The 15,014-nt window shown below is 36.9% G+C and overlaps 1 protein-coding gene across 3 annotated transcripts in view; it reads right to left on the bottom strand.

Moving 5' to 3' along the window:
* LOC126185507 (UDP-N-acetylglucosamine--peptide N-acetylglucosaminyltransferase 110 kDa subunit) overlaps positions 1 to 15,014 on the bottom strand; it is a 278,206-nt gene that overhangs the window by 140,661 nt on the left and 122,531 nt on the right. The window contains exons 1-3 of one of the 3 annotated variants that reach the window (XM_049928135.1): positions 12,437 to 12,632; positions 12,219 to 12,333; positions 11,612 to 11,762 (exon numbers count right to left, since the gene is read on the bottom strand). In XM_049928135.1, coding sequence (XP_049784092.1) covers positions 11,612 to 11,762; positions 12,219 to 12,318 — 251 coding nt within the window. In that variant the 5' untranslated portion in view covers positions 12,319 to 12,333; positions 12,437 to 12,632. Of the gene's footprint in view, positions 1 to 11,611; positions 11,763 to 12,218; positions 12,633 to 15,014 lie in introns of those variants that run through there. The other 2 variants (XM_049928134.1, XM_049928136.1) reach the window with 2 other exon arrangements.

Raw genomic sequence — 15,014 nt, 5'->3', positions numbered from 1 at the left:
TATATATATATATATATATATATATATATATATATATATATATATACATATAATAGAGGGAAACATTCCACGTGGGAAAAATATATTTAAAAAGAAAGATGATGAGACTTACCAAACAAAAGCGCTGGCAGGTCGATAGACACACAAACAAACACAAACATACACACAAAATCTAGCTTTCGCAACCAACGGTTGCCTCGTCAGGAAAGAGGGAAGGAGAAGGAAAGACAAAAGGATATGGGTTTTAAGGGAGAGGGTAAGGAGTCATTCCAATCCCGGGAGCGGAAAGACTTACCTTAGGGGGAAAAAAGGACAGGTATACACTCGCACACACACACATATCCATCCATACATACAAGACACAAGCAGACATTTGTAAAGGCCTTTACAAATGTCTGCTTGTGTCTTGTATGTATGGATGGATATGTGTGTGTGTGCGCGAGTGTATACCTGTCCTTTTTTCCCCCTAAGGTAAGTCTTTCCGCTCCCGGGATTGGAATGACTCCTTACCCTCTCCCTTAAAACCCATATCCTTTTGTCTTTCCTTCTCCTTCCCTCTTTCCTGACGAGGCAACCGTTGGTTGCGAAAGCTAGATTTTGTGTGTATGTTTGTGTTTGTTTGTGTGTCTATCGACCTGCCAGCGCTTTTGTTTGGTAAGTCTCATCATCTTTCTTTTTAAATATATATATATACACACACACACACACACACACACACACACACACACACACACACACACACCTAAAACAAAGATGTTGTGACTTACCAAATGAAAGTGCTGGCAGGTCGACAGACACACAAACGAACACAAACATACACACAAAATTCAAGCTTTCACAACAAACTGTTTCCTCATCAGATATATATTTTGAGATGGTTTAGAACATGGTCTTTATAATGAAAACTGTATAAAAGTGTTTGAAAAAGACTATTTTTGAAGAAACTGGCTGAAAACAGCCGTTTCTGGTACTTTTAGAAAAACCATCAACTCCACTCTCAGTTTGGAAACTACTGGAAAGCAGTAGGAGAATGTGCAAAGTTTCAAGTGTACCCCACAATTACCATTGGAGACAGAAAAATCGAAACTTCACATTTTTGTTGAGCATTAAATTTGTTGGTCGGTTTATTATTATTATTCATATGCAAACAGCTTCAGTAAATTTATACAAGATGGCCTAGTTTGTATCTTTTTTTGTAGGGAAGTGTGTTGGGACCTTTGCTGTTCATGATGTATATTGATGACCTTGTAGACCTCAGACGTTTTGCAGATGATCTAGTTATCTGTAATAAAGTACGGTCTAAAAGTAGCTGCATAAATATTCAATCTAATCTTGTTAAGATTTTGAAGTGGTGCAAAGATTGGCAACTTGCTTTAAATGTTCAAAAATGTATAACACTGCAGTTCACAGAACAAAGAAATATGGTATCGCATGACTGTATCATCAATGAGTCACTGTTGGAATAGGCCAACTCATACAAATACCTGGGTACAACATTCTGTAGTGATAGAAAATGGAATTATTACAGACTCAGTCATGAGCAAAGCATGCGGTAGACTTCAGTTTATTGGTAAAATACTGGGGAATTGCAACCAATCTACAAAGGAGACTGCTTACAAAGCATTTGTTTGTCCAGTTCCAGAACACTGCTCAAGTGTGCAGGACCCGTACCAAATAGCAGTAAAGAGGGATACTGAATGTACACAGAGATGGTCACATGTTTGTTTGATCCACGTGAGACTGTCACAGAAACACTGAAGGGTCTGTACTGGCAGACTCTTGAAGATAAACTTTAGCTATCCTGAAATAGTCTGTTAACAAAGTTCCAAGAATCAGCTTTAAATGACAACTCTAGGAATATACTATAGCCCCCTCTGTACCACTCACATAGGTACCATGAGGACAAGATTAGAAAAATTACAGGTCACACAAAGGCATTCAAACACTCATTATTCCCACACTCCATTTGTGAATGTAACGGAAGAAACCTTAATAACTGGTAAAATGGAATGCAGCCTCTGCCATGCACTTCACAATGGTTTGCTAAGTTTATATGTAGAATGAACATGAAAGGCAGTCAAATCTATCTAAAGCTTGTTATTTGTGGATTTACCATATGATACGTTTCCAGCAATACGATAATCTCCCACCAATAGAGAGCATAGTAGAAATTTGAGAAAGGCAACCTTTCAAGCACACAAAGGAATGTAAGATCATGAGAGGGATGGTGATGACAAAGATATATTTATTTCAGCTGCACAAATAAGACATTGTCGACCTGAACAAAGACATCACTAGATAAAACAGAACAACAGCCCATACTTTGTACCAATCCCACTCTCGTTTGCTGTTGATTCACACTTAATAACAAGGGGAAAGGTTCCATATAATCAAGTCTGAGTTTCTCGGAATATCTTTTTGTACATGATCAAACTTTATATACGGGGTAGCCGAATGAAACCTAGTCAGATGGAAAAAACGTAAGTAAACTTTATTATTACAAAAGTAATCGCCATAACTTATCCCACATGCTGTTAAGTCTGTTTCAACTATGTGGAGAAATTTAGCTGGGAAGCTCTTACACCTCTACCCATGCAATTTCCATAATTTTGGAGTTCTGAAGAAAAAGACATTCATGACCGTTTATTTGCTTTGGAAGAGGCAGCACATAGTTGGGTACAATTATGGCTCCATAGGCAATCACAAACATTTTTCGATAAAGGCACTGTCCATCTTGCCGCACTGACAATTATCGAGATTAATTTGGAAATAATTAACAGTTTACTAACTTTTTTCCATCTGTTTCTCATCTGACTGCCCTTATACTTCACTATACAACAATCTGGTTCAATTTTAATTTTGTAAACCCATTTACTGCTAACATTCTGATGACACAGAGGTAAATCCAGTAAGTCCCAGGTAGCATTTATTGCCAATGAGGTAATTTCATCTTTCATTGTCTCTCGACACCATCACCTTCTTGAAAGAGTGTGGTTCATTAACAACTGCTGCACAACTCACATAATTTTGGAAGTGAACCAAAGGGTGAAGATCTGTAGATCAACTCATTACTGATTAAGAGGCCTCTGAAAACAGGGAAACTGGTTCCTAATTAGTGACTGGGTACACTCCCTCGCATCTTCAAACCTCAATTTATCAAAAATAGTACAGTTAGGACAGCACTATTTGGCCATTTCACTATTAAAATATCTTTACTATTAAGACATTCATGTACCAAATATCACTAGAGTCTGAAATGGTGACCTTAGGAAGCACCAAAATATCTGAGTGTACACAGAAAGAACGTAGTGCATTTAACTTAAGTGATGCAATACTTTCAGCATGGACAGCTGATTTATCTCTTACCTGGACAGAAACTTTGAACTTCCTTTGTAGTTTAAATGTTGAAAACCATTTCCTGTGAAGTCAGGTTTTGATATTGCACTATCAGCAAGCTAAACATCACAATTAATGGCCAAAATGTTTCAAATTTTCTCTCTCTCTCTCTCTCTCTCTCTCTCTCTCTCTCTCTCTCTCTCTCTCTCACACACACACACACACACACACACACACACACACACACACACACACACACAGCCTGGTGGTTAGTTTGGCTTTCTCTTGATAATCTGAACAGTGCTGTTTTCCATTCAGCAACACAATGACCTTTCTTATGACAATAATAGCACTCAACATGCTTCTTGATCAAAGAATTGTTAGCTTCAATTGCTTTATGAACACTGATTTCTTCTTTTTTGTGAATAACCTTAACAGCAGCAAATGCAGTTGCCGTTTCTTCTGTCTACAACAAACATTGCTCCTCTCTCAGTAATGTTGCTGTTAATTATCGGAAGTCTGCCTGCTTTCATCACAAGAGTCCAAAACAGTAACAAAAGAACCACAGTTAGCTGAAAGTCCACCAAAAACTTTGGCAATCCTATCTATGTCTCCCACTGGTTCACCAACTTCTGCAAGAGACTGCCCCAATGTTTCAGCTTTACTAGTGTGTTGCACAATAGTAATACAGTGCGGCACTTTCACGAACCGTTGTTTCAATGTAATTTCATTTATTGCCGATCATTGTTCATGAAATATCCTCAGATGATCCCAAATATCATTTTTCATAACAAAAAATATAAGTTTGCAGCTGGTCAAATTCCGTGCCAGATAAAATAAAAAGCATTGCTTTGACATTAAGCTCATCCCCAAAGTTCCATGCAGTTTGCCTTATTTTACATCCATCAACAACATAAAGCAATTTCTCAGCACGAAAGATAACTTCCATTTGATATTTCCAGAATTGGAAACTACCTCTGTCAAATTTTTAAATACTGAGAAACTGTGTTCCATCCATCTTATATCTTTTCATTTTCCAATGTTATTTGACTCACTCCAAAGACTTGACTGATGCAGTAAAAAGTTACCCCAGTTAATAATGTTTTACTGGGTTCATAACCAACATGAAAGTATACACATATGGAAGTCAGACTGTCAGAGGCAGCAAAAGACACACTATTAAAGTTGTCCACCTGTACACAGACGTTGCACACACAAGCTATACTGTGTAAAAACACGTACAAAAATTGCAATATGCAATTGGTTATAGTAGAGGCATGAAGCAGCCGTGCCAACATTTCATTAACTGTTACGGCTCTTCTTTTACTGTATGGATTATAGCTAACTGTATCCTAAAAAGATACTGGAAGAATCTACCACCACCACCCACCACCATCAACACACTTATACAAAACAATTGAGTGGTGTCATGACAAATTAGACTTAAAGCAACATAGTTCAAGCAATTGCCTTGTGCAACCTTTTTCCTTCCTCATTGCCACAAAAAGACATTTGAAACTACTCCCATGTAGTTTTATTTCAATTGGCTTTTCTTACTTAGGACCATCATCACACACATAATGGAGGATTAATGGCATTTTAATTAAATTCTTGTGTATTTCACTCTAACTCAAAAAAAGGATTATTCCAAAAGCTAACGAGTTTTCTTTCCTTTTGCCTGCGCCTATCAACTCCACCCTTCTACATTTCAACAACTGGTCTCCTTTATTCAAAAAGTATTTATATTCTAAAAGAACTTTCCTACAAAATTAATCCAGTTCTCAGTATGCCCAATACAGTAGAAGCTCAACATACGCGGATATGGGTATAATGTGGTATGAAATAAGATGTCCCCAAAATAGAATACCATTTATGAATGATTTTTGCATTTTCAATACATTTTATAAACTTGAAAAAATTTATTACAGTCTGCAAATAGCCGTTCTCCAGTATAATTTACTGCTGCAAAACCTCCAAGCTCTCTAGACAATAACCAAAACCAGAAGGATCGCCTTAACAGATCAGGATTGGTGCTGGACAGAAGGTTTTAATACACGTCCCACGGTTAACACTGTGATACAGTCAACAAAGTGAGTATGCAACAATGCTTGGCATTAATTGAAATGAGCAAAACCATCAGGTGGATTATAAATTATTCATTCATTGTCTAGCTTTCTGAGTGCTTGTTACACTCTCACAGAAATGGAAAGTATATTCTGTGAATGATAACTAAAAATTATTGGTAGTGTGAAAAGTGGTGAAACTAAAGAAAGTTTATCAGCCTAGTGTGGTGTGCCTGAAGGAACAATCTGGGGAAGGATGAAGACGAGAATAAACTTAGTTTTGTGAACACAATTGCAAGTGATGTCGGAATGGACAGAGAAAGGGCTAAACTAGGAAAAGACAGTGAACTTGATGAATGCCTTTATAGATGACTTTTAATAAAGAGAAGTGAAGGTGTCACTTTCCAGGCCAGTTAATAATGTCATAGCTGAAAATTTTCACCTTGATTTACATGGCAAACAAAGATTTTATAGCTTCAGACATTTGGTTTTCATTATGGAAATTGAATCCGCCAAATGACCATTGACATAGAAGCAATGTCTTGCATCAGTGAATCTGCTCCAGTTTCGTGAAATTTTACGCTAAGTACTGGTAGACGAACATTTAAATGACTGTCAGGTGTATAATTGTGATGATGTGCCACTTATCACCAGTTGCTTCCAAATGGAGTTCTCAGGGGGAGGGGGAGGAAGTAGGAAGTCCAACGGGTTTGAAAATGAACAAACGTAGAATACCCCCTCCTCTTTGCCACGAATAAATCTGGCGGACATAAGCTGAAAGCTCTTTGTATAGGTAAAGATAAAAGTGCAAGATGTTTCCTGCGTGTAAACATGTCATCACAATTCACTTACAGGCAGTCAAGTAATGTTTGGATAATGGGACATTTTCACCAGTTGGTTTCAAGGAGAGTTTGTTCTGTCAGTGAGGAAGCAATGGCAGTTTCTTAAGCTAAGAGAAGCAACTCTACTAATCCTTGATCATTATCTGGCTCATCCACCTTCTGAGGCATTGCAATCAGAAGATGGAAAAAGAAAAACACGGTTTTTGCCAAAGATGGCATTAACTCGGCTGCTAGATCAGGGCATCATATGAGCATTTAAGGCTCATTACTGCCATGAACTGCTCACTTCAACAGTAATCAGAGGAGGAAATGGGGACATTCTTAAGTGTGTTACATATTCAGTAGGCCCGCTGTGGCAACACATATTTCCAACCACTATTCAGAGTTGCTGAAAGAAGTGTTCCCTTGAAGAAAATGCAACCAATACATACTGAAGCGACATGGATTTCAACAGCAGTGACATCCAGTCTGCATGTGATGTTCTACAGTGCAGTATCGAACTTGGACTTTGAACCATTGGGTGGTTGTTGACAACGAAGAAGTGATTTCGGAGATTTTAGATGACAAGGACATTACAATGCTGTTTGAAACGACAGTAGTGAAGCAGTCAAGGATGAAGATGATCCAACTTAAGAAGAAAGTATAGATGTTGATACCACTACACATGGAAATATTGCACAATACAAAGAAACTGATTACATGGATGGAGCGAAAAAGTGAACCAAACCAAATTGTGTTGTTGTGCTTGAGCTTAAAACAGCATGCACTGAAGACACTGCACGAATTGACCAACCACAGAAGGCAAACTTCTAAACTTCTTTAAAGCAGTACTTTGTGTGTGTGTGTTTGTGTGTGTGTTGGGGGGGGTGTCTTGTCGCCGGAGTAATGACGCAGTGAAATAATGACACCCTGTAGCTTGAAAGCAGTGTTGTAAATTTTAATACTATATCTGATAGTTTACTGTAATACACTTAAACTCCTGTAATTGTCTGTTAAGCATTTGAGTCAAATTTGTGTAGTTGCACCCTATGTGGTAAGTTTCTGAATTTTGTTCTGCTGTTCTTCAGATGTAAGTACAGTATAGTACGATCTATATAATATTGGATTATGTGCGCTTCGTAACTTTCCACGTGTAGTTTATCACTGCATAGCTCACACTCCATATACCCCAAGTACAGTGTGACATGGGAGTAAAGCATGTCCAACCACAACCACATTATAAAGGGCTTCTACTGTACTTCAGCTGTTTTTGAAGGAATACATTGACTTTCCAGTTTATCACTAACATCTTTGTTCTCTTGGGTAATTTACAGTCTTTAATTTTATTACTCAATAGCCCTTTCTTTATCCTACATGAAATTTAAAAAAAATTTAAGACTTAAAGGCTGTTTTACAAAGGAATGCCTTTGGATTTTAGTAGTATGAAGGATAAATGACAAAATTATTACATCAAATTACAGCTTAAATCTAGAGCTTTACCATGACAGTTTGAATTTTCTAGCAGAATAGTTTTGAAGTTGTGGATATTTTTGTTTCAAGACGCTCTCAGGTCGAGCCACTTTCAGATCTCGAAATGTGGAAAAAAGTGGTGTAGACAGAGTGCAAGTATGACATTTTCTATGTTTTGTTTGCTGCATAGGTACTTACAATAAAAAAGTAACAAATTGAATTATTCGACACTGTGGGGTCCAAACCTATGGATGATTTGATAAATTGATCCCAATGGCCAACTGAAAAATTTAACACTCAAAGTGTCATATGGTAATTTCACATGTGTTCATTGTCATTTTCTGGACCTTACTGACTTTCATAGACAGTGAAGTGTCAGTGGTCACACTATGCATCCACAAAATGTCACTGTCTACAAGGTGTGTGTGCACCAAGCAATTGTGTTCAGAATTTTTAGAACCTGCAGGTAGGTAGGAAACTAAACATTCTAACAAGTAAGGTAGCATGAATAGGATAATTGCGATTAACAACAAGACTGCTGTGTATATGGAATGCACGTTTGCTGAAAATATTACAAATGCAAACAAAGAAAATCCGTGAAAGAGCTGCCATTACCAAAAGCTTGTAATCCACGAAAATGTAGAGGGTTTGCTATGTTTTGAGGATTAAAACTTTGACTGGAGACTCACACTAACAAGCAATGGAGGCTAGTTTAAGCTTGCTTTCCTATGTTATCAGTACAATCTGTTTACATGTGGATCATGCCAGAGGAAGTGTAAGAGTACAACTCTTCTTGCAACTGAAGGGGCTCTTAACTTTTACGTTATACTGTCAATGTTGTTTTGAATGAGTCAACCACACTCAGGGAAACCATGCTAGTGCAACTGGCTGACCCAAAATGACAATTTCAACAACACGTGGTCAAAAATATTTAATTCTAAAATTCCAGCATCAATATAATAAGGCAAAAACTGGGCAAGAAAAGAGAAAGGTGTTTACCATAGGAGGTGCCATTCTAATATTTGGCAGGAACTATAGGGAATTTAATCAGGATAACATAATTATGTCAGATTTCCAATTCTTCATATACGATTAGGGAGAAAGGAGAAATCAATTCGTCTGATCAGAATACTGGGGCAGGTGATAAATAAATTTGTTGGTTGTTTCAAAAAATGTGAGATCTCAATAGTATGAAAGAAACACACTGCCTGAACATCATCCCACAAATTAATGCTACACAATGTAATACGGTACTACAGTATACAGGTCACTACCACTAGGTAAATGGGAAATTTTCTCTAAACATTTTAACATATTATACTGTGGAACAAGTAGAATGGATTATTGGTTGACAATTCTAACAAACTGCTTACAAAAATCTCACGGAAAAGGTGTTCTACAGATGTTATTAGCATTTAGTATCAGTCGTGTAAGTTCACTACTCAAGTAGACAAATACAGTATTACACTGACAAATTGTGCATTCATAAGAGGAAAAGTTGATTGAACTCATGTCTATCATTTGGTAAGTGAATTGCCAAGTCATGGTGCAAAGTTAGTTACTCTACAATTAGCTGTATATACAGTAAAAAAAAAAAAAAAAAAAAAAAAAAATTGTGAGAGATTAATTATCTAACGTAGAAACATTCCACGCAAAGCTTAAAAAATATTGACTGGAGTGAGGTCTACACACACACACACACACACACACACACACACACACACACACACACACACACACACACACACACACAGTATCATATTGGTATTGCATGATCTTCCAACTGAAAAATGGGAAATCTACAAAACAATCGTGATACCATGATACAAAGTGATCTACTAAAAAAAGACTGACAACTTGTCACTTCATGTTAAGTGGCGATAATAATAAAACTTTTCAAAGGCTGGTGAGAGAATTGGGCAAAATAGTTCAAAAGAGAGAAAAATGGTGGGCTGAGGAAGCAATACTGTGAAAATTTCTCAAATACCTCTATCTACCATAAGGAAAATCACCATGAAGCTCAAAAGTAAAAGTCTGTATTTATTGTACTTATAGTATGTAATGTGGCTTAGTTACAAATGTAAAATATAATTAATGTGAGGTGTTTCCCCAGATGGATTCAAATGGTCATTGTTAGACTTCTCAAAGAAATGTTACTATGTATCAATAATTAACTGCCAGCCTCACTTCTTACTTCGCTTTCCAAAATGTTCGAGAAGCCCACGTATTTTCATATCGTGAATTCACAACAATGTGGTACTTTTAATCACACTGGAGTTCAAAATGGATATCCTACTGAGGGAGCTCTTTTACAGTCACCAAGTATAAATTTTTGTTTTAAATTGCAACACATGCCATGGAATGTTTCACAATATTCTAAATAAAAAACTTTTATTGAATGTATGGTTCAATGTATGCCTGGTTTAGTTTATAGGCACTGGTTTAGTTCTTAGGCTGGACACAGTAAACTAAAATAGTCAAGTAACATATTTAGACAATGCATTGTTGAATCGTGGGTCCGTTAGTGCTCTTGCTATATAATAATGGTTAAAATTTTGGTAATTTCCAAGAATGATTGCCCATCGAAGTTGCGGTGTCCAAACGATACATATGGAACGTGCAATTGTAAACCGATCATGCGACTCTGGTGGCCGGTGTTATGATCAATTATTTGTGATTGTCTTTATCTGTTTTCCGTCATTGCCTTAGTTGCTCTAAGTTACATACCTCCGAGAATAAATAACAAAAAGGGAATTGTTCCCATAGCGTACACATCACATGGACTTTTCGCATGACGACAACGAGTAAGGTAAGTCATCTCCGTTGTCATTACAAGTATTTTAACGGTCTTCTTTTGTCATTGCTGTAGTGACCATCGTAAACATACTCACAACGCCCACCACCAGAGTTGTGTCATCAATTTAGGCTCACATGTTCGGTATTTATCGTTTGGACATCGCGACTTCGATAGGTAATCATTCTTGGAAATTACCAAAATTTTATTTGAATCTGGAGGCAGAATTAAGACTTTTCTGTATTATACTGTCTTATCAGGCAAAATAGTGTTTTTGTTTAAGTTATTAGGTGGTCTCTCATAAAATGGACTATTTAAAGGGAAGGGGATGGACCTCTACCACAATATAGCCCAGCATTTGCCAAAGAACTAAGCAATCTCTCACAAAACTCATCAAGATGGCTGGAAAAATCTTTGCAGCCCAGTCTTCCAGAATGAAACTACAGCTCAAAAGACTGACATCACAAAAAACTTCTGTTTGCTTTGAGGCAAGTAGAAATTTATCACTGTTAAGACATTAATACAGAACTGTCATTTAACTTTTATTTTTTTAAGTAACAAAACAAAGTACTGGTATTTACAGTTAACACTTCTGAAATAAGGCATTTTCTCTAGCCATTTCATTATGATCTACAGGCCTTTTCTAATATTTTCTACCTGAACACAATGATATCTCAATTAAGTGTCCAAATGCCAATATTAATCTAGGTAGGCCTAGTGGGTATCAACTGTGGAAAATGCTATTACGTGATAAAAACATTGCTCACACCTGGTAAAACTTTGTTTTAGTTGACTGCACTACCAGATTCCTAGCTTACAGCCACATCTCCACGTACAACAAAAATTATTAGATTAATAATCAAAGGTGAAACAAGTATTCTTAGTCAGACTGGGTTAACCTATTTTTGTTGCACCTGAAGCTGCAGCTGTAAGCCATTAACTTGTTAGTATGGTTCAACCAAATGTTATGAGCTGTCAGCCATGTTTTCATTAACCAGGGCTTTCAGCAGCTGCTGATGCCCTGCATATACACTTGTTTGTGAAATGGTATTACACTGTTACACGAGTGAAAAATGTAAATATAATTATACTGTAACGCTATGTGGTAACAAAATGATATTGCTCACTTATCAAGCCTGCGGCACTGGAAATGTATAGATGACAGGAGCAGCAATACTCCAGTGTTGTTTGTCTCCTGTCTCCATAATTGCATACAGTGTCTTTCAGCATTTTCATAGTCGCCTGCTTGGTACTCCCGATGCGCCAATTCCAGCAAGCCTTGAAAATTAGAGGGTAAAATCATAAGTTACCAACGTCCAGTGCAACTTCGTCAATGTCTGATTATTCAAAGAAATAAGATCACAACATAATTTCAGATTTGGTCAAACTTTGAAGTAAAGAAAAATAAAATTTAACAAACACGACCGAGTTTTAGCAAAACAAGAGTGCGAGAGTTGACTAACCATCGACACAATTAGGACTACTTAGCTACAAAAACTAAAAAACAGAATCTCGCAATGGTACTATTTTCATCACGGAAAAACACCAAAGCAAATACATAAACGTGGATATCACTCAATGCAATGAAACTAATATGTCCGACATTATCATTTGGCATTTATCAAAACTACTGAAAATGTCCACAATAACCTAAAACAATATATCCAAGAAAAAGGCGTACCATTCGTTTTAAATACTAATCTTCCTCCAATCAAGAACATTAACAATACTTACTGACAGTCGAGAGCTGCTGTATATCATTCATTTTGAGAATGACATTGGCCCCGGTAATTTGCTGATGCTGGGCTTGCTGCTGCACTTGCTGTGCCTGCATCGAAGCCGCCCACGACTCCAGTTTGAACAGGTATAAATTAATATCTATACACTAATCAGCTGAACCTACAGCAATTACATGTAATTTTTAACAATCCAACCCATTCCACGTTGCCTACCAGCAATCAAGATGGATGCACTTTTTTGGATGATTGGTGACTAAAATAGACAGATGGCGTGCTATAGCGTTCGAGTACATCCTTGATTCCGATTGGCTAAGGAAACAAATGCAGCAGCTGGAGCTGCAAATACGATAAAATGATACACAAAGCTATAGGCTTTTAATGTAAACTCAGATAAATGCAAACAAAGTGGACTTTGGATCCACCACTTCCAATCGATGCCTCAAATATGTTAATACAGAGAAAAATTCTTCAGCAAGTCTAGTTTATTATGAATGCCGAGTGTAACTTCACGAAGTACAAAATCCGTCGGATAGATAGCGCGCAGGGTACATCAGAGTAGCGTGTTCTAATCCGCGTAGTATGAAATTAAAATATGCGTTTCACTGACCAATGCAATGATATTTTAATGTCTCCCGCCATAGTGTATACTTAGAAATTCATTTGAAGTGTCATCATGTAATATTTTGGCAAAGCAAGATAATTTTAATAAAAATCCTGTCTATTGACTCTAAAGGGAATTTTAAAATGGGATTTAAAATCTTTCTGCTACGAACAGAGATGTACAGCGTTTATGAACACACTATGAAGGTTTCTTAAATCGAGTATATTTGTTACGACACGAGATGAATGTCAAAATTGCATATTGATATTTCTTAATGGAATAAAGATCTGAAATGTGAGCACAAATACTAGGCCTCCTTTTTATCATTCGAAACATCGATACGAAATTATCTGCTACAGCTCTGACTTCACGTTAATCATCTTGTTACAACTAAAACGTGCAAATTTTAACTACACAGAGTCCGGGTTTAGCGGTGATTAATGAAACAAAAGTTGAATTCATATTCGTTTAACGAGCCTGAAGTAGGCGCTAAAGCTTACCACTCCGCATCAACCAAACAAAAATTATTTCGTGTTCCGATCGCCGTATGACCGTCGGAACGCAACTTTCATTCTTTATACGTGATTTCCAAAAAGTCAAGCAAAGAGGCAGCCTTGTTGACAGCTGTTTTAGACCTTTCAGAAATCTTTAAAATCAGTATCGCAACGAAATCTCCTAAAGAAAACGTACTCAGTAATACCGTTATCGGGTGATCTTAGCGACGGATCTGAGCACTTGCCCACATGCAGACAGCGTGTCATAGATGACAGTAATTTCGGGTGCAGCCTATGGAAGATGATACGACCATTATAGTGTGTGTTTTAAGTTAATGATGTCGTGGACTGCGTTGGCTGCAGTAACAGGTTTCTCGCAAAACACGAAAATATCTACAAGATGTTCAACAAGAAAGATTTTGGAAACATCCTATCAGCTCTTGACAAAACGTCAGTCTAGTGTAATGACTGATAATTAGTCCTTAATGCTTACAATATTAAGATTCATTTTCACTTGGTCATCGCCATACAGCCATTCATCACATCTGAATAGCATCATTATAATGACTGTTCTGCTGTGAATTAGTTAATTCTCATTAACAAAAAAATGAAGGTATAAACAAATGATTGAAACATGTGACACTAATAGAAAACTACACACAAATAGGCATATCATTCACCGTTTTCTTTTACTTTTTGGCGTCCAACACACAATATATTTTTAAAAGTCTTAACAGTTTACTGAAGTATTTAGCTTTATTTATTAAGTTGCAATTTTTCACTAGACGTGACTTTCTTTCAGAAATAGTTTGTTTGTTTTCATTATGTCATTAAATACACAAGAAGGAAGTTCTGAATCAATACTGATATTTCAAAAATTCGTACTCCTATTGCAGGTTAACATGAAAAAAAAAAAAAAAACATTTTCTTTTAGCCATTGCTAAACGATGAGGCAAAAAACGAATAGAGATAAAATGATCAAAAACGTGTAGATGAGTTGTTCTATACACGAAAGCAACATATACACATTAACCCTATTTCGTTGCCAAATGACTAAGTGAAAAGTTGTGGCGGAACCAACAACCACACTTCCCCATACACGTCACCCTCGGCATTCGTGCAACCCCAGACAAAATTATAAAGCCAAGAGTGTCCGGCTATTCATGGACGTATGATAACCTTACGCTCAAAGTAACTGTATCATTAATAAAATAAAGTCACACAACATCATGCAAAATATCATATTAATATATTTACCTCGCGTATACTATTGTGACTGAATATCACGTTTAAGAGTAGACCATCCTTTTGGGTTGACAACAAGACTACAGTAAAGGGAACATCTACCTTGACCCAAGACTCGGATAAAAGAATATTCAACTTGAACAAGACAACTTCTCAGCCAAGATCGCATTTGTATAACCTTTATTTACGAAGATCGGTTTCGGCAAAGAGAGTCGCCATCATTTGATCTCGATAAAGGTTAATGCAAGTGTCCCATTAAGCTTTAGTGAGATCAGATGATGGTAACTCTGTTTACGGAAACCGATCATTGTAAATAAAGGTTATACAAATGCGATTTTGGCTGATAAGTTGTCTTTCTTGAAACTGAATATTTATAGACTGCCCCTTTCACTCAGTATGAGCAAGTCAACTAAAACGTTATTGTTGTGTTCTGAATCTGGCGCACGCGAAT

The sequence above is a fragment of the Schistocerca cancellata genome, chromosome 1 (genome assembly GCF_023864275.1).
Source record: "Schistocerca cancellata isolate TAMUIC-IGC-003103 chromosome 1, iqSchCanc2.1, whole genome shotgun sequence".
NCBI classification, from domain to species: domain Eukaryota; kingdom Metazoa; phylum Arthropoda; class Insecta; order Orthoptera; family Acrididae; genus Schistocerca; species Schistocerca cancellata.
The sequence above is the reverse complement of the archived record's forward strand: the minus strand, read 5'-3'. Positions and strand labels throughout refer to the sequence as shown.